The sequence below is a fragment of the Perna viridis genome, chromosome 1, assembly GCF_037379345.1.
Source record: "Perna viridis isolate PV_CMFRI_1.1 ecotype Kerala chromosome 1, ASM3737934v1, whole genome shotgun sequence".
Classification (NCBI taxonomy): Eukaryota; Metazoa; Mollusca; class Bivalvia; order Mytilida; family Mytilidae; genus Perna; species Perna viridis.
In genome coordinates, this window is record NC_142445.1 from 32,380,409 (window position 1) to 32,400,203 (window position 19,795).

The 19,795-nt window shown below is 32.3% G+C and overlaps 2 protein-coding genes across 11 annotated transcripts; one reads left to right on the plus strand and one right to left on the minus strand.

The window, feature by feature from the left end:
- Nucleotides 1-12,593, plus strand: LOC148628413 (uncharacterized). 10 transcript variants are annotated; one of them, XM_088587055.1, is made up of 6 exons: nucleotides 1-266; nucleotides 1,957-2,046; nucleotides 7,590-7,668; nucleotides 8,238-8,283; nucleotides 9,484-9,681; nucleotides 12,262-12,593. In XM_088587055.1, exons 1-6 carry the CDS (start codon nucleotides 226-228, stop codon nucleotides 12,324-12,326), a joined length of 519 nt encoding a protein of 172 aa, XP_088443181.1. In that variant the 5' UTR covers nucleotides 1-225; the 3' UTR covers nucleotides 12,327-12,593. The 10 variants fall into 10 exon arrangements, with proteins under 10 accessions (XP_088443181.1, XP_088443203.1, XP_088443194.1 ...); XM_088587068.1 differs by having other exon boundaries at nucleotides 25-266; nucleotides 9,547-9,681; XM_088587077.1 differs by lacking the exon at nucleotides 1,957-2,046 and having other exon boundaries at nucleotides 12-266.
- Nucleotides 12,594-12,900: 307 nt separating this feature from the next.
- Nucleotides 12,901-19,517, minus strand: LOC148628414 (uncharacterized). The gene is made up of 4 exons (XM_088587034.1): nucleotides 19,185-19,517; nucleotides 14,444-14,678; nucleotides 14,025-14,132; nucleotides 12,901-13,683 (listed from the first exon to the last, which is right to left on the minus strand). The coding sequence occupies exons 1-4, from the start codon at nucleotides 19,290-19,292 to the stop codon at nucleotides 12,992-12,994; spliced, it is 1,143 nt and encodes a 380-aa protein (XP_088443160.1). The 5' UTR covers nucleotides 19,293-19,517; the 3' UTR covers nucleotides 12,901-12,991.
- Nucleotides 19,518-19,795: the final 278 nt, after the last annotated feature.

The following is a 19,795-nucleotide window of genomic DNA, read 5'->3' on the forward strand; positions in this document are numbered from 1 at the left end:
AGAATTACTGCATACATATACGGTGTTGATAAAATTGAATTATTAATCGGGGTGTTAGAATTGATCGCGTCTGAGAGCAAACCCTCAGAAGTCGCATAGCAACCGTCTAACCTGGTTAATCCTTGAGGGTGCATGATATCAAGTATTTTCACAATTTGAAAGTGAAACCGTATTTTATGTAGGACAATATCGTCTTACTGTGAGCACCATTATTTGTATTGGAGAATGGATATATCAATGCAACGGAGACCACATACAACCGATTCGTAAGTCATTAAAAATAAAATAATATCTTGTTCATGCAAATAGACGAAAATTTTCTTATTATAACACAATGCTTGAACTTCAATATTGTGCGTGTGTATAAATATGAAATGTCAGTATCTTTGAAAGTTATAATATTTGGACAACACGTAAAAGTAACACGAGATGACACTTGCACTCGCTACTTCGAATATGCGCCATAAAGTCCAAAACATCGTTACCGTGTACAGCATGAGAGGGTAGAGAATCTTTTCTCCGGAACCCTTTAATTACAAAATCACAACTCCTTTCTGTATCGATATGAAAAGTAGCAGATCTAAAAGAAAACTCTGCTTTTGGTGTACATGAAAAACATACCAGTTAATAGAAATTAAAACTAAAGTACAGTAACGAATATTTATTAATTCATTTATCACTCAAGTAATTTGTTTAGGTGAACAAATTGGAAATAATATTAGGTCATTTCTTTCTCGTTTGTAAATACATATTGAATAAATCGAAAATTTTCTAAAAGGATAAACTAGACATAAAATGAAAAAGATTATGGTATTTAAAAAGCTGCGATAAAACTTCGAAAGAAAAATACTTGGAAGTGGAAATAATTCAAAGTGTGAAAAGATAATATGTATTTGTAGGAAACATGCATTTAAATTTAGTCTGAGAAAGTTTTGATCCTTTGAAAGCACATACAATACTTTGGGAAAGCAAACAAATTATTCAATTTGCACTCCAATATATTTAAATGAAAAAAGAAGTCTTCCGATTTTGAACTGACCTATGCCTCTACTGCTAGATTCTTATTGAAATTTTGTTGCTTTTCGACAGTTTCAGCAAATTAGCAACTTTTGCAAACAATTCAAACATATCTGTCAAAATTATTACAACATGTATTCGCAAAGGGTATGTACTAATGCGTCTTTTATTTTGATAATCCACTTTTCAGAACATGCAAAGAGCAACCTTGGTTTCCTTGATTACTCTTCCACCCTATGTATTTTACAAGCCTGCTTGTTTGTAAGAGTTGCAGATTTGCTAATATTGTCGAAAAGGTAGCAAAATGTTTGTTCACGATCTTTTACTTGCTCCGCTCACGAGCTCGATACTTGACAGATATTATTGATCTGTTCACAATAATTTCTTTCGCTTGGCAGTTTTTCTTCTTCTTTCCTAAATTAAATCACCAAAATGGTCGAAAATATTATCCAGAACCACAATCGATCAACATTCTTATTCGTATTGTGTCGTCAATAGAATGACAAAATGTTGAGGAAGAGTGTAAGAGAAACAAATGCAGAACATTAAATGTTTTTTTGTTCATTAAGTTTTCCATTATGAATATGAAAACTAAGAAGTACGTATTTTTAGTTAACATTGATAATAATAAATTCAATTAATTAGGGACAAGTCCTGAGAGATTTAACCAATTTATAGAAGTAGTTACATTTATATCAGAAATGACATCGGAAGCATTAAATTATATTCTACAGCTAACTTATTTTTCAAAGAGTTAAAGATTTTAGGAAAAGATAAGTTTTCAGCTTGTCTAACAGTTATGACGGAGAATGCCTCCTACTGGCAAATACGAACAACATCATATATTTTATCGCATACATCACACTATTACGAGTAGCTGGCAAGTAAAAACATCATTTTTTCATGTGTTCATAAAGAATAAATGTATTTGGTATTTAGCTATTACCATGATTACTTTGAGGACATATTTGAGCTAGATGAAATACAACCTCAACGACGAGCAGCCTCCAAATACGGAGAAGCGGAGAGGTAATTGGTTCTGTGGCAGTGGTTAGCTGTAGTTCTCGTAGTGATTTAGAATGCATGCAGTAGCTCGGGATAAAATGTAGTGCTAACTTGTAAACTCGATTATCAATTTGTTCTTAGTAAATTACTCGCTATATACAGAGTAATAATGACACTTATTTCAAACCTGTAAATATATAGATTTGTCATTGATTTGATCTGCATTACAGGCACTGTATGTGACTTCTGACCTTTATGGGCCATTGAATGAACACTTAATTGAGAAGCAATTACCAGAACGAAGCAGATTTTTACCTTGATTTGAGAAAAATCTGGTCGTCAAAATCAAAATGTTTTGTGACTGATAAGCGTACAAAAATCTTGGCTTTTTTACCCAGTGGGGTACAAATATAGGCTTATACTGAAAAAGAATTCGAGAATATTTTTGGCGGCAAATTGATTCGGCAAAAGGAGGTATAAAGGTACCTCAAAATCACTATTAAGTTGATGAGTGGGGGTGCACGATGGACCCTCCTTGCACATGGTCTACTAAACATTACCCCAGTAAAATCATTTGTGTACATGTATTTAGTATTGCCACTGGAGACTATTAGGATGTTGTATAAAACTTGTGGAGTATTTGAACATGTATACTTTTCTAATTTATGAAATTATGGTGTGGGTAACAAGCCAATTTTTTAAAGGTTTTGTGGAGGTCAGAACATTTATTTTCAATTTACTAGCCAAGATCAGAATATTTATTTTCAATTCACTAGCTAAGGTGAGAACATTTATTTTCTAGCATTTTGCAAAGCCATGCTATTTATTTTCTGGTATGATGAGGCCAGATTATGTATTCCCTAAATAATCAGGGACAAATTATTTATTTTCAAAATCTACCAGCCCCTAAAAATCTCATGGTCGTCCCTTTTGGTAAAAAGAAATAATTTGCACGAGCACTAATTTACTAGCAACTTAACACCAACACAACACATTTTGTGGAATTTGGAAAGGTATATGCAATAAAAACACAGATTTTGAAGCAAGAAAAGCAGTATTGAAGAATTTACATCATGGTACAAAGCTTTATTGTGTGTGACTTATATTTCATCAGTTTGCTTGGTAAAAATTTATTCATACCCGTGTCCCAAAATTTGAAGACTTAGTCGTACGGTATATCTTCAGTTCCAGAAAGTCTTGCATTATTGATGTATGTAGTATGTTCAAAAATGGTTTTTTTAACTTTCAATCTATTCATAGAAGACAACTAATGGCGTTTCCAATTAAAGAAATATATATTGTTGCACATATTACCCTGTCATCAGATAATAAATTGGAGTGTGAAGGTCCTTTTAAAAAAAGGTCTCGGAGTGAAATGAAATATCTTGACCGAAAGAGACACCACTGTCATTGCTGAAAAAAAAACTATAGATAATTAAAAAGCATGGAAATCTTTTGTCGAATATCATTTCTGACTAGGATACGTTGATTACAAATTCGATCTTTTTGTATCATAAGTTCGTTGTTCGCTTTTTGAAAAAAAAAAGAAATATGTTCAGTACTGTATTGCAGAATTCAGAAAATCGGTAGGTAAAATCTATTTTATTTTTATGACACCCAATTTGAACCATCGATGCATATGCTGTAAAACCGACATAAATATCGGTAAGATGTGTTCAGTGTATTAGAATGGTGGCTGGGCATCTGTGTTAGTTGCCCTGTTGTCTTGGTATTAAATTGAAATACCTGAAATAACCCAAAATAACCACAGAAGTAAGTAAATAGTTACCCATTTGCTAAATACTGTGAAAGTGTATAATTATGAATTAAATACAAAAGAATGAGGAAAAATAGTTGAATTACTTGAAAAGACTGATTTTTCAAAGTCTGCTTTATAAAGCAAAGGCCTTTTAGTCACACACGAAGGTGTGTGATTAAAAAAGGCATGCTAACGTATTAATTGAAACAAAAAAAATTGATTCTATGGATAAGTGATATTTAAAATTGTCTAAAAGTGGCAGTCGAACCACTCTTAGACTTTCTAAGGTAATTTAACAAATTTAATTTATTCAGAAGCTTGATGCAATCGACAATGTTTTATCACTATGTATATCATCTATATAGTCCATATTAAGCTATTGTCCTCTGATAAAATGTACATAAAATCGATCAGAAATTTAATATCCGTACAATAAGTATGGTGCAAACAGGGTTAAGGTGGTCTAAACGGTGCATTATTCAGTAACGCTAATATTAAATCATAGTGCGGAATAAACGTTTAGAATGTGTAATTTTATATCGCATTTCCCATACTTTAGAAGAGAATGGCGTGCCATAGTAAAATGTGATCATATATGAAGTGATATTTTTCCATTAATGTAGCTACATTTCCGCATCGAGAACATTTATCAAATGAAATTAAAATTTTGGACTCAGTAATGTAAAGATTTCAAGTGAATTCAGACGTGGATCCAGTAAAAAGGGGGCCACTTCCTAATATGTTGGAAAATTTTTTTGATATTGTGCAAAATTTGGACAAAAATAAACAAATGATGGCCTACACCCCCTTTCATTAAGTTTCGGAATCCGTCCCAAATCTTAACGATCGCTTGAACATAACGAACTTAACTTAGACGAATACATACATAAATGTGTACGTGTGTGTAACGATTGGCCGTTTAACATAAACAAAACAAATGGTATATAATATTATATACTGCAATAGTAAAAATCCATATTAAAGGATCACTTCATAAAAGGCGAATTTAAATAATTATACCTCGTTACAATAAAGAATATTTTAATTCTATTACAACACTGTAGAAGTCAATACTAGAATACGTTGACCAACTGTCGAAGGTAGGAAGAACTCTTAAATATCACGACAAATCCAACTTCTGTATTAAATTAGGGTACTTGCAATGAAATTCAGTTACACGAGAATCGAAATTTTATAATCTCATGTATATGACTTCTATTTTACAGACGGATAAGTGTGGTTAAGGGTATCAATAATTGCACTAATACAAAAAACGTCTCAGGAAATTGGCTTTGTTGTAAAGAGCGTCTCGGTAGTCATAACGTTGAGTATCCATGTAGACCCCTATGACGTTTTTTTTTTTTTTTTTTTTTTTTTGGTTGTCAGTCAATCGATTCTAACACTTGTTTTAATCAGACAATATTTTTGGCCGTATATTTAATATCTTCATACGGTATACTAGCGTTTAGTGAAATGGAGACTACACCGGCAGTCGAAAGAATGAGCAGGTACGTCTGTGTCATTGAGATGTATCTAATTAAAAGAAGATTGTCTTAAATGCACTCACTCTTGAAAGTGAGTTCACAATGGACAACCTTTTTTGTTGCCATGTTCGTAAAAACCTTGAATAAGAAAGAAATGAAAACTCTGGCTGTCGATTTTCACCCAGAATTAATCGGCGGTAGAGAAAATGGGAGTAAATCGAAAAGAAGGTAATTGCTTGTGTTAGGAACAACTATTTTATTGAAATATTAGAAGAAAAGAATGATAACCTTTTCTCTTGATGTAGGAAACATTTGACTTATTAGTAAAAGAGTTACCTACTCGAATTCAGGAATTAATAAATAAATATTTCACACCAAGTTTTCATGCTTTGTAAAAGATTTAATCCAACTTTTAAATAGTTTCGTCTATATTTGTATAGTCCCAAATAGCTAACATTAACATACAGAGTGGATTTAATTACTTTTAATCATATCACGAAAGTAAATTGCCTTAAGTAGATTGGAAAACCTCGATTGCAGTTGCAAGCTTGAAAAACCTTAGGATTATATCTGTTAAAGTAATGAAACGGATTCCAAGGTTACAATTTTTTATAGTAACCGATTGCAAAAAGTAATTTTTACATTAATCTTGATGTAGTGTGGTTTTTTTTTGTTTTGTTTTGTCCTGTCTTGTTTTGTTTTGTTTTTTTTTTATTTTAAAAAACTGTACTTAGAATTCTATAACACTTCACACTGTTGAAAAGGTCTTGGGTCGCCTGAAACTCTGTAAAAATGAAAGACAAAACAAATAAGTCTGGTTCAAAAGAAGTTTCGGGTGATTAATTTGTTTATCTGACAAAAGATTTTAAATTGAATAGTAATTCGAATATGTTAAACATATGACCAGGTATATATTTAATTAAATGTTGGAATGTTGAAAGGTTTTAGTATTTCAGACACTAGAATATTAATAGTTTTTAAATCAATGCATACTTAAAATGAATAAATACTACATGTAGTAGGATAGTCGGTAATTTAAAAATATTTCAGATAATAAGTAAACTTCCTTTAGAAGTATACAAACCAAGAGGACTCGCATAATACATCATTTCACTAGATTCTGCAATTGCATAGATTTTTGTTTTTGACAGAAAGTTGTATTAATTAAGAAATTAATTTCCCTTTCAAACTTTTGCTGCTGCTTTGTAGACATAATTGGAGTGATTTTTAAATTGTCGCCAAAAAATTGATATTGTACATTTTCTTATGTTTTTTTAAGTATTGTTTCTTTCTTTTTTGTTTTGTTTGGTGTCAAGTGTGCACGTATTGATATTATGTGCACTCTTTCGGAAACACGAACTTCTTAGAAAACAAGTTAATCTTTGTGCTAAGTTCTTAAGTCGGTCGGTTAAATAAATGAACAATGAACTTGTCAGTGACATTTTTATAGCACATTCTTACTAATACGTTTTACATTTGAACAATATTTTTGAAATCATTCAGTCACTTACTGTTCGTAAATTAAAACCAATTTCTAATTAGAGTAACAACGAAAATACGTCATCTAATGAAAAATTAGCTATTCAACAAACCTTACAACTATAAAAAAGGGGGTTGCAAATAACTGGAGAGCCAAAAATGGGACTGCCTAACTATATCTGTAATTCATAGAAAGCAATATTTCTATCTGTTTTCATGTTGTCATCTGAAAATCACAAAAAGAGGGACAAGAAATGTTCAAAACAACGTCACTAGAAGCTTTAAATGGGACTAGTACTGAAAAAAAAATTAATCTTTGTTTTATAGCACTTTTAAATTCATGCGTTATTGTGTTTGAAAAAGGAAAATGATTTGATATATTTTCGTGTTATCTTCTGAAAATCACCAGGAGCCGGGCACACGGACGTATATTAAAACTAAAATGAAGGGTAACTATCATTACACCATTGGATTTGCCCACAGACCTCCAAACCTCATATATCTCCAAAATATATCTCCAAACTCCGAGGTAATGCCTTAATACCAATTAATCCTTGAAACAGGCACTTGGATTGCATCTAAAATAATTCTTTTGGGTATATATTTTATCTAACCATCCTTTTGTCAAGCATTCCTAAGATTTTAAAGTATTTTATACTCTTCACTCCGAGTAATTAATGTAACTGATGTTCTTTTACGCATCCAAGTATCAGTTGAAAGTTAGTGTTTTTTCCGGTACTTCTTTTTCGTCTGACTCAAGTAAAAAATTGTAAGAGGCATTGTGTTTAGCCGACTCCTTTGTTGTTGATAAATGTTCAATTGTCTTGATATGTATTTAATTTCAGCATGACGTTTTGGTCGAGATATGACCCTATTCGCCAACCAAAGGGAAACACAGATCATTGGTCTAAGTTCAGACAGAGAGTAAGTCAATGGCTTTGATTGCCAGTGCAGGTCTACAGTTCAATAGCATCATTTATGAAATACCCTCCACCGAATCGTGATATTTATATTTTATAATAATTTAAAATTTTCATTGCACAATGTTGTGTATAATCTCTGAAAGTGTTGTCTTTAGGGAAAATAATAAAAAAAAGTGGAGCCTTATTTATATATTGTAAAAACAGCCTTCCAATTCGGGGTTTTGAATAAAAGTTCAGACAAAGGTCTTTCTTATGGAAAAAGAGTCCAAGATGATATATTATCTATTGGATAAAATTTAACCGGATAGTATTATGTCTTGAACAATTGAATTGAGCATAAGTTTCATTTTCATAGCATTCTAATAGTCTAAAAGTTTTTAATATATATATAAATGAAATGTAGTGAAATGTTATGGGTTATCTCCCCTTAACTGGACTAATTCTGCTAATAAGTGAGTTTCGTCGCGCATTCTAGCTGTATTTTGAAATGGGGACATTTCTTTATAAACATATCTAACACAAAGGAAATTGTATAAATAATAAATTCCAAGATTTATTTTTTTCTTTTAGACAGAAGTTCCTATGGGACCAAATGTCAGAGCCCAAGATTTTATAAGTAAGTATGATAATATCAATATTGTAACCAGTTGAAGTTTTTCTTACATTTGTCTTTTTTATTCATAATTATAGTGCAAATTTTCTGCTGTTCCCTTTCATGCCTTTTCATAATGAGTTCTAAAAATTTTCATTTCATTTATTATGCTGGAACACGAGATAAAGTTATGGTAGTGCCGATATCCTATTGTCGTCCCACAATTATATTTCGCTAGAAAGCATGGCAATGTAGTAGTTTTGTATATGAATAATGTTATAATGTTTGATCAACAATCATGTTGCAATTGACTTTCTCGGTGTTTATAGCGGCATTGCTCTCTATTATGTCAGCAGACGGTAGTTTATTGGCAATTTACCATTTTTCGTGACGTCAGTACAGCTCATGTTATCTGCCCTCCTGAAATGGTATTGCCCTGTTTGGGGCAGACAACATTCAGTGAACAATGCATTCATGACACATGCGAAATCAATTTTATTTCAATTAAAAATGTGATAATAAAAACGTTACTTCCTTTATTGATGACGTTACCATTGACGTTGGGTTGATATCGGTGCGTTGTCGTTGACTGTGGTCCAACAAACAGTTATCAACCCGGGCTAATTATGTTTTCTACTTCTAGGGCAAAAACGTTCATATCACTTCCAAATACGTGACAGTGTGTTAATAAGCAAAGAAATTAAATTAAAGTATGACTTGAAATAGTCATCTAGAGTTTGTAATAATTAATAAATGTGGTAAAAAGATTATGACATATCAGTGTTCCATATCGTCCCTTGCAACAAGCATCGACCAAATCAGCCCTCGCCTCGAGCAGAGCTATCGAGCTTGATAAAGCAGTCTCCTGTTGATACACGGGCCGGTATTGAAAATGCTGCGTATATTTTATGTAATAATGTACAAAAAATGTAAAATTCGAATAAATAAATAAAAATTATGTTTTTTTAAGAGTACGTTTGATTTTTTTTCTTTTGTTGTTCGTATAATATAGACACTTCTTTGTTCCGCCCCCTCTTTTACTGAAGGAATTTTGCGGCGTCTGCTTGCTTTCAAACACCACTTCATGCTAATGCCTCGAAATTTGGTGGTACTTGGAATGTTTTAATGCTGTTGGTGTGGCTTTGACCAGCTGTCTGGTGGTGGCTTTAATACAATGACAGTTCACTTTGTTTAAAAGCACATGCTTTGGATATTGTATTGTAGACGTCCGCAAAAAGTCAAAACCACTGTTTACGCATCGCACTTTTGATGATCTTCTGGTTTTAGATGGATTTGGAGGAACCGGAGATATGTCAAGAAGCAGAAATAGCGTCAACAAATCACTTCTCCGTAATACTTTCAATGAAAGAGCTAAAGAAGGATTCAAGTATTGGCTCATAGAACGACCAAAACCTACAAGCTGTGAGTTTTAATTTTATTCATGATATTAATTCGACAAATACAAATTCATGAATTTAGTAATTTAGCTCAGTTACGATTTTTTTATTGGGTGAAATACAACAAAAGTCAATTGATGCTTGAAAAAATATATAAATCTCACTTTTACCAAATAGTCAAAACTGAAAGTTGGAAACTACAGCAGTGGTCCTGACTCGGTACAACGTAGGTCATGAAATTAGTTGCAGAAAGCAACTTACAGGCAATAGAATAATGCACGTGACTCTAGCTATCTGTCATTTTTATACGCCCGTCTAGGACGGGACGTATTTATGGTATACTGTTGTCCGTCCGTCCGTCGTCAACACTTCGGACAATAACTCAAAAACACTTTCACTAACTTTTATGAAACTTTTGTGAATTGTTCCTATCTATTGACGTAAGCTCCATTTCGATTTTTATAAATTTCAGATTTATTGTTTCCGTGTTAGGATTTTTTATACTTAAAAAAGGTTTTTTTTTAAGTTTTCAGACAATAACTCAAAAGCACTTCCCCCTACTTTCATGAAACTTTAGTGACTTGTCTATAACTATTGACATGAGCTCCCTGTCGATTTTTGTGAAACTATGGTGAATTGTTCGTATCTAATATCATACAAATGTCCCCCACCCGTCTGAAGCATGTCTCAATGTAACATGAGAATGGTTTGTTATGATACATTTTGGAGAAAATTTTGATTTAGTTTCAGAAATATGGTACTATTTTATTTTATTAAGGGGGTCAAGAATGTCGCGCAATTTCCTTAGATTGCCTGATTGGATTTATTTTAAACTTTACCCAGTTGTTTGTTGTGAATACTTAAGGGTTTTATACTTTTAAGTGAATGCGGATTTTTTTCTCTGGGGAATTATTGAATGTTTATAACATACTCATTTAAAAAAGGTGCTTTCACACGTCGCATTATATCTATTTTAACTGCCTCAAAATGAACAGTTGTTAGTTGTCTGTTTATTTTTAAGTGAAAATTCAATTTCTGGAATCATCCTTTGGAAAGGGGGTGTTTCAAACTACTCAAGTAATGCTAGAGGTTGTCTGGCAAGCTATTTTCTGACTTGGTGCTATCCTAACCTCTAGCAACTGGCTATGTTGAAAGCCACTGCAAATGCGAATGAGCTAAACATTGTGTTTTGAAATATTTTAAGTCTTTTAGTTTAACCTACCGGAAGTCAACCGATAAAAATCCTATTTTTTTAAATACCTATAAAATATTTTATCAAACTGACAGCCATTTTAAATTAGGTCACTGATTTTACGAAATACAGTGTATTTTGACAAAAAGAACTTAAGTTGGTAACGGCAATTCGTTGGTTAATTAGATAGTTTCGTTTCGCAAATTAAAATCCGCAATTTTATTAATCGGATGTACCAATTCAAAATGCTGAAAACCCGAATGGAAAGTTCAATTAATCTTCTTTGCAACGGATGTCTAGGATTGCTGGATTTTCTCATCAGGTGGGTCATTTGGTTTTCTTAAGTTTAGTCACATTCTCCCGTGTAATGGTAAAGAAACTGTACAAGAGAGTTCTCCGTGATGTCATCACTTAACTGCATATGATTAGGTTTTGTTTGGCAAAAAATCCATAGAGTGACATGGTGCATCAACGTTAAATTATCAGAACTTTTTCATTTTTTCATATAATTCAAAAATTCTTTTGGTTACCAAAACTGCAAATGGAACTCTTTTTATCCATGGAATATTTAAATAAATATTCAGTAATTAGACTATATGAGTATAAAATTATAATAATAATTTGGTACGAAAATAATGGTTTACATATAATAACCATAACAGATTTATTTTCGAGTAAAATATTCCCATATAAAATATGAATTATTTTATCTAAATGAAACATTTTACAGAACCAAAATTGGATATAAAATAATAAAGTTATAAAGTTTTGAAAATTGGGGTTCTAATCATGAAATTGTCAACTGTTTATTTGCCACTTAATGATATCAAAATGAGTGAATATGACATCACCAATGAGATGGGCTAACTCTCCTATAAAAAGCTTCAAATGGAATTTTTGGGGGTACAATTCTACCGACGTTCTTTGATTGGTGGAAGGAGCGGTATGCAATGTGGTGCACTGAAGTAAGAGGTTGGGGTATGGGAGAACGGAATTCCAACCTCTTACTTTGTAGGGATATTTTTAACATGTCAAGCTGTACCTTAAAACCTCGATCTGAATAGCTTTAAACTTTTAACCTCATTTTATTATATTTACCATGAGTTCTCTATACTTTTTAATGAAAATTTGGTTTTTCGTTTGCTTTGAGTTATTGATCTTGAACACTATGAAGAGGCAGCTCTACGCATGTTGCAACATATCTTCAGAATGCCCGATTTGGATTGCTACAAACAGAGTTGTAAGTTAAGATTATTTCAAGATCTGTTTACTGAACCTTTTTTAATGAAAAAAAATCCATTTTTTTCACCAGTTTTCGACAGTCGAGGGCGGGCGCATCATGCGCTAATACCGCAGCTCTTTATGAGGAATGTAACTATTATTAAACTGATGACATGTAAAATTCTATTTCAGTTGGCAAATATGGAATGGGATCATACAAGACAGTTCTGGGAATAGGCAACGCACCACGAACGTAGTACACATGCATTCTAATCGAAACTTTCTTTCATTTGTTAATCTACAACCGAAACTTTTTCATCGTGCAAATTAACTGCCTATCTTTGAGAGAGGTATTTCAATATTTCGCTTGTAAATTACGAATCAATCGTGTGTCTTACAAAGGTATAGATTTAAGAGATTTACCGAACCAGTATTATTACTTGTAATACACGATATAGTTTTGAGAATTATACTTCATGTATGTGATATAGTTTCTGCTTGTTTATAAAGTTAGTGTATTGTTATTTGCTGGCCGTCTTTGTTCTGAACTGTTAACATTTTTCACAAACTATATGTGTGATCATACTCCGTATTAACATAACACCGATATTAATAAAGACTTGAAATATTGCTATAAAACACAGCATAACATACGAAAGTACAAGTCGAATATTGATATAACAAACAAAATCCTTGCATCAAACAATAAAGAGACCATTCAACACCTCCAAAGAAATTTAGTAAGCAGAAAAAATACTTGACAATTTTTCAATAATATTTATATTGTAAAATATTAATATTTTTATAAAATCAAATTTTCCACTAGGAGTATTATTTGGTATTTTATGGGAGTTCCATCGATTACTCAGTAGTCGCAGAAGTAATGTCATCTACTTCTACTTTAGTAAATGTTCACTTTTTGCTAACTTATAGACATTTTACGATTTTTGTTGTTTTCGTTGTCAACAGTAACACTTTCTATAATTGCACATGCTTCTTTTCTCGTTTCCGGCTTAATATCTTCTGTCGATTCACTTGAAGTGTCGTTAATTTCGTTTGTATTACCATCTATGCTATCTTCCTGGACAAGATCGTAAGGGCTTTCAGGTGGCTGGTGGAGATCGGGTAATTTTTCGTCTATGTACAGATTTTGAATTCTTGTAACGTCCAAAGAAATTTTAACATCTTCATTACTGTTTTGCATTCCAAGACCGTTACAAGTTTTCGAATTTTGTCTTACTGGTGTCACAATTGTACACCTCTTTTTATGTCTCGAACAGCATTTCTTGTTTAAATATAACCTAAGCAGATATAGTAAAAACATTACAAAATGACAAATTGGTACAGCAACCAATATAACGATTAATGCTATCATGACAGTATGCATTGTGTCACTCCAGTCCATCACAGTGTAAATGTAGTTTTTACCGTTATGGTTGGTTCCACCAGAAACTTGATATATAACAGAAAACACTATATAAACAACACAGAATATCATGGAATGGAAGAAATGATAAAATCTCACTGGAATTCCAGTCGTCAAAATATTAATGAACACGTAGACCGTATTTAAGGCATGTGTCTCTATATTTACTGTTGTCATTGGTTCTGAACCTGAAACATGAATTAAAAGATACAACTCAATTAGAGAACGTAACAGTTATGGAGTGAACATAAAATTAATTAAATTTTCGAGCATTTCAATCCACTCCTTTTTCGAGCTACATGAAAGATGTGTAAAGCCTGATTTTCAGCAGATATCAAGACATATATAACGATTAATGTTATCGTGGGCAGTATGCAATTATTTTAAGCACCATACTTTTTATGATATAACGTGTGGAAGAAAAGATTTGAACTCTTACCTGTGGCTGTCTGTTTTTATGTTCTCCCATAAGGGAGACAGTTTCATTTGTATTTAATACAAAATACAGAAATAATGATTTTATACTTACTATAAACCATTCCCCAGTATAAAACTGAAATTAAAACACTACTTGTGTTTGATATGTTTAACAGCACCCAGTTTGCTTTCAGATACCACGGCATTATTGGGCATATATCTGTAAGAAAAAAATGGTGTCGCGTTATTGTATAATTGCCCGTCTCTGTCATTTGTTATATTTTGTAATATTTGTAACAAATGATCCAAGCCGTGCATTTGTGGTCGCAAACGAGAATGACAAATGTGTTTGAGTTCTGTTTGATTTCGTTCTTTAAAACGTATAGTGCACGAAATCTTTAAGTAGTGCAAAATATAGTGCTAACTAAGCAAAACGTGTTTTTTTTGTATCTTAGTAAAATTCAAGTTAATTCTTCTTTATTCGTGTACTCTTATTAAGTAATGTTGTTTTTGGATTGTTTCTGATCTTACCTTGTACAATGTCATCTTTTGTTATGCTGATATAGACCACAGATATGGAATCAAAAATGGTTGAAAAAGTCAAAACAAAATAAGACCAATCTGTCAAGTATATAAACCATTTGACCTGCTGTGTGGTGTCATCACCAGCCCATTGATAGCTGTATACCCCAGTTAAAATAATCCAAACGAAGTGGTACAACGCCCAGAATATCCGCCATATCAAATATAATCTGTGATAGCCACACTGAAATGGATGGTGAAAGTCAACATTTAATCAATTACGTATTTTGTCTTTATTCTTTGTTTTTTATTTATACTTTTGTCTCGGTTTATTCAATCTACATATAAAACACAAACTAGGCTAATAGCTAAACTGGAACAAATAAAGCCAAAGTTAGGTTATGGTTCTGTATGTGAAAGAAATATATCACTATGCACGAGATCAGCCATGGTATAATGCGTGCGTGAGATCGTTTTGAGCTTGACGAACTGTCTCGTCGGAATACCCCAGAACTACATTGGAAAGTAATTCGGTTAACCAAGAGTACATATTGCTGTTGGTGGTATTTTTATGGAACACGAATGTAATTTACACCGTAATTTATAGTACTTTGATACTTTCCTTCTTTAGAAAATTTAATATAATTGTATAAAAAATATACATATGCAAAACTATGCTGACAGTAAGGTTTTTATCAGAATCTTCTGCAAAAGTAATGGTTCCATTTTTAATCAAACTTAAAAAAAAAAAACAAAAACAAAATACCTGAAGCAAGGCCTAAAGGACCACTAATTCAACATTTTTACCCATGTAATGGACGTGATGTAAATTCATAAGCAGTTAGAGGGCGCTTACCCGGCTACTGGTGCACCTGTTCCACGCTCCCAATTGTTCTCGGAGTCCGGGCACAGGGGCTTGCTCCCACTATCAAATGTGCAGCCCCACTAGTATATGACATATACAAGGGTGATCCCAGATATGGGGGTGCCTCGCTTCAACTCATTTTTTTTCAAATAAATCTAATATATCATTATTTACTGCGCTGCAACCACTTGACAAATGATAAAGCTAATGAATAAACACGGGCGTCACTGTCAAATTCAACACAATGACTCCATATTTCTACAATCGCTTGGACCGCAAGTGAAACTTCTGCGACCCTGACATCGCTAGACAGACAATAACAATTCCTAGTTCTATCGCAATTAAGTGCTTCTTCGTAAAAGAATCAGGCAAATTGTGAATAATTTGTGGCACATGAAGGAAAAAAACAGATTTTATAGCATTATCCAAGAATTTATACCTCATAACCACTAGAAATAACCATCAAAGTGTTAGTGAAGTTTGCCTTTTAAGATATTGATAGACCAAATTTAGTTGAAATGCACCGTGGAAAATGTTAGGATAGTTTTCCCATACTTTTTCCCTATAAACAGTCGAAAAATGTAAGTCACAGCTGCTTCATGATTAGATATGTATTGAATATATTTAAATTTAAAAAGACTAAGTTAAGATGTACCACACGTTACCTGATTCTTACACAGAATGGTACTGAAGCATTTGTCTATGTCAAGTTCGCACTGGTTAAGCGATTGTAGAAATTTGGAGTTGGAATGTTCAAATCATAGTGTTGATTTAATTAGTATTTGATGGTGATACCTGTGTTTATTCATTAGATTCATCATTTGTCAAGTGGTTGCAGCGCAAAATTCAACCGAAAAATTCAAAGCTTCATAAGGGACATTGGTGTCCGGAATATTTTCAATCACGTTTATATATTGAGTTATGAATAATCTTTTATATATTGAATAAAAAATAATAGCTTACTAGTTGAACCAATTAAATAATTGAATTACTAATCGTAGCACAGTGTTCACACAGTTCACAAAATAAGTTTCGATGAACAAAGCGAGAAAATGCGTCGGTTATCTTTTATAAAGATAGTATTTGTTTTGTTTTTTGTTTTTTGTTTGTGTTTAATTTCCCTATCTAGTCTTTATCCTTGGAATATATTCTTTTGTTTCCTCTCGAAACTTGGTTCCTTTGATTACTATTGGCAAGATCAGTCCGGTTGTTAAGCATTGAAGTCCCGTAATACCCTTTTGTAGGTGAAATTTTTTGGTGCAATAGGTGAAGTATTGGACTAGGAATTAATCGGTATGGATTTTTGCAGCGGAATTCTGTTGGTGGCGGTTTTTTTTATAGAGATGGTCAGCCAAATTAATGGCATCTGCACATTTGTTGACAAACGGGAGTAGGAAATATGAACGTTTTCTTCGTCTTGACCTATAACACGAACTGGTTTTTAAAAAAAGACTCTTTGACCACCAATTCAACTGTTAAATACAAATTGAATTCTTGCTTTAAATTGCCTAGTAGAGCGTTTCATCCGTTCATTTTTATACAAAAAAAAGTTAACTCCTGGAAAAGGATTATTTGATTATTGCAATCATGAAATTGGAAAACGAGTTGACTTTATATGCATCTATATATTTCAACCAATTTGACGTGTGTTGAATTAAATTTACTGATCAAGTAGCCAAAGAGTTAAATAAATCAATTTATATACATTATGTCCATGTAACATCATTACATTCAGTCAACATATGTGCACGTAGCTATGACGTCGATTAAAAAAACTGCTAATGAATAACATTGTTTACATCTATTACAGCCATGGTATGAAGGGTTTTAAGTGTCTTTTCGTGTATATTCGCCCGTGTTAAATGTAATACATGTATTCCTAAATGTTATGCCCTAATCACTTATCACACCCCTTAGCTACATGTACTAGTTAGTAATCATAAACGTAATCCGTATAAGTAATATTTGATTATTAACCACAAATATTTCAGGCGCTCTCGCGTCCTATTCATTTCTACTAACTCTACTAACATTAAGACTTCTTTTACATTGTAGCTATCCTAATTTATTTTTTACATTATTTTGATAAATAATGGGCAAAAAATAACGAGACGCGCAGCAGTTAAGTTAAAATGTGAAATTTTATTTTTTGTTTGATGACAAAAGTCAGAAAAGCCAAATTAAATGGGCAAGAGCCGATCAACCAGTTAATATTTCTGTTTAATGGACTTTTAAAAAACGTCATTTCTAAGAAATAACCACAATTGGATTGTGATACTTTTCTAGAAAATCTTAAACTCCATAAACTTCTATAATAACCATTGTAATCTAATTATTCTTTGTATACTCTGCGAAAGAAAATGGCAGAAATGACTAACATAGAAGGGAGGAAGTTCAAAAATAATTTTCAATGCTTTTAGCCATATATCATGTTGTCGCAACTGGCGACGGGAATCTAATTGCAGTCAACAGCTTCCTGGGTGGTTTTTGTCATTTTATAGCAATGCTTCTCTAGGGCCAAAGAACCGGTTAATGTTTTTGATCCATTATTCTCATTTAAAAAAAAACATTTGTCCTATCTTCTAAAATTACAGAAAGTTTTAATGTCTCCTGTCAGTTGGGCAATCAAAAGTATGTGTCCTATCCAACATCATCCTCCCAAGTCATGGTTTCGAGTCCACCTTCGCTCCTTTGGATCCAACATATTAGAAATCAGACATGATTTCAAGCATGGGTACATTACACTATGTTTGCTTGTAAAATAAATAAGTTCTGTTGAATTAAAACATTAGAAAAAACTTCTTTCGTATTTTTTACATGAATACATTTGTAATATAAAAAAGCACATGTCGATGTCCAATCAGTGTTTAAATGAAAAGTGTTTGGAGTCCTATCAGAATGTAAGGGGGAAAAGTGTGTGTCCTATTGCACCGGTCCAGCCCCCAATAGATATTGACCAGTCCTTGGTCTATGATAATTATAATCAGTTATAAGAGCAAAACAATTGTATGCCCGATTTAACATTTTTCATTTTGCAACCACTAAAGGTTGTTTTATAGTATTTTCTTTGTAACAAAATGAAACTAATTCTGGCAATATTCAATTTATTTTGAAATAATTTCCGAACTTATATCACCAAGAAGTACATTTTGGTAACATGTCCTGTTTTATTAGATTCTAGCATGTAATAACTGCGTCAATTTTATACATTAATTCTTGTACATAAAGTGCTCCGCTACAGTTTTGGTATACAACAGAGTTGTCCATTATCTCCTTATATACGCCTAATCTATGTTTGCAATCTGAATTATAGTTTTCATTAGTGTTAACTGAATATGACATGACAGGTTCAAATGATTATGCGGTAATTTTACATTGAATATGTTTGACTGGTCAGTTTAAGGCTGTGATTAATTGACGACAAGGTTGTTCCGGGTTGGAGTTTCGAATTAAATGTAATAGGAATGTGTTGACAAGAAAACAAATTTTCAATTTCGATCTATGATGAATTGAAAAATATACCGAGATATTCATAAATATAAATATCTAGCATACAAAAAAAAACTAAGAGAATTTACTGCTTTTAGCATGAGAGAGAGAGAGAGAGAGAGAGAGATGAAACACAAAAAAAAAAAACAACAAAAAAAAAAAACCCATTATATTGCACGGACTTCTTTTTAAGTCCTTGCTCAATGGAACAAATTTGAAATTACAGTAAATATGTTGTCGACGAAGCTAATGACATATGATAATGTAGTGTTCCTGATTTTTCCAGTTACAATTGATGCATTATAAATTTACACACACACACACACAAATATAGAGAGGTATTGCCAACGTTCGTGTCTATTGGTGTTTAACAAGTGTTATAAGTATCAAACATACCTGAAATGTAATGAAATCGTAGGGACTAACATAGTCCAATGAAAGATGGTATTTTCTGAATTCATGTTTGCAGAAATTCGAACAAGAACTTGATGACATTTTTTTCATATGATATCATTCCTTTGTAGTTGTTATTGCTTCCAGTGTATTAGGAATTATTCCAATTTTTCACTTTCCTGACACCAATAGCGCCATTGGCCTTCATAACTTACAACCTCTTTATAATAATAATTCAAACGTTCACAGTTCTTCAACAAAACGAAATAACAAATCAATTGTAATGTTTAAGAGTGCAGTTTTGAAACCAAAATGCCTTTTATTTTGTTTAGATGATTTCTATGTACATGTTCTTTTCGTGAATCATTACTCTAACTCAGTCATACGGAACGGAAGTTGTATGTTTTGGTCACGGGTGATCGACAGACAGGAGTTGATTTATTACGATAAATTATAAAATATATAGGACAGTTTTGAAATTGTTTAACAAATACATTAAAATGGATCATTGATTATACACTACACCTACCGCCTACACGGTAACAAAAAAATCATATTTTGAATTGTCCTTTTTCTAATTTTTTTATTGTATAACTTTTATATGTTATCAGTAC

What these genes read in the sequence shown, in the direction of transcription:
- LOC148628413 (XM_088587055.1), top strand. Translation starts at nt 226, where the DNA reads ATGGATATATCAATGCAACGGAGACCACATACAACCGATTC. An exon ending in AGACCACATACAACCGATTC is followed by an intron (nt 267 to 1,956) that starts GTAAGTCATTAA and finishes TTTGGTATTTAG; the next exon opens with CTATTACCATGATTACTTTG. An exon ending in CAGAGCCCAAGATTTTATAA is followed by an intron (nt 8,284 to 9,483) that starts GTAAGTATGATA and finishes ATTGTATTGTAG; the next exon opens with ACGTCCGCAAAAAGTCAAAA.
- LOC148628414 (XM_088587034.1), bottom strand. Translation starts at nt 19,292, where the DNA reads ATGAAAAAAATGTCATCAAGTTCTTGTTCGAATTTCTGCAAACATGAA. An exon ending in ACGATTTCATTACATTTCAG is followed by an intron (nt 14,679 to 19,184) that starts GTATGTTTGATA and finishes CATCCATTTCAG; the next exon opens with TGTGGCTATCACAGATTATA. An exon ending in AAAAGATGACATTGTACAAG is followed by an intron (nt 14,133 to 14,443) that starts GTAAGATCAGAA and finishes TTTTTCTTACAG; the next exon opens with ATATATGCCCAATAATGCCG.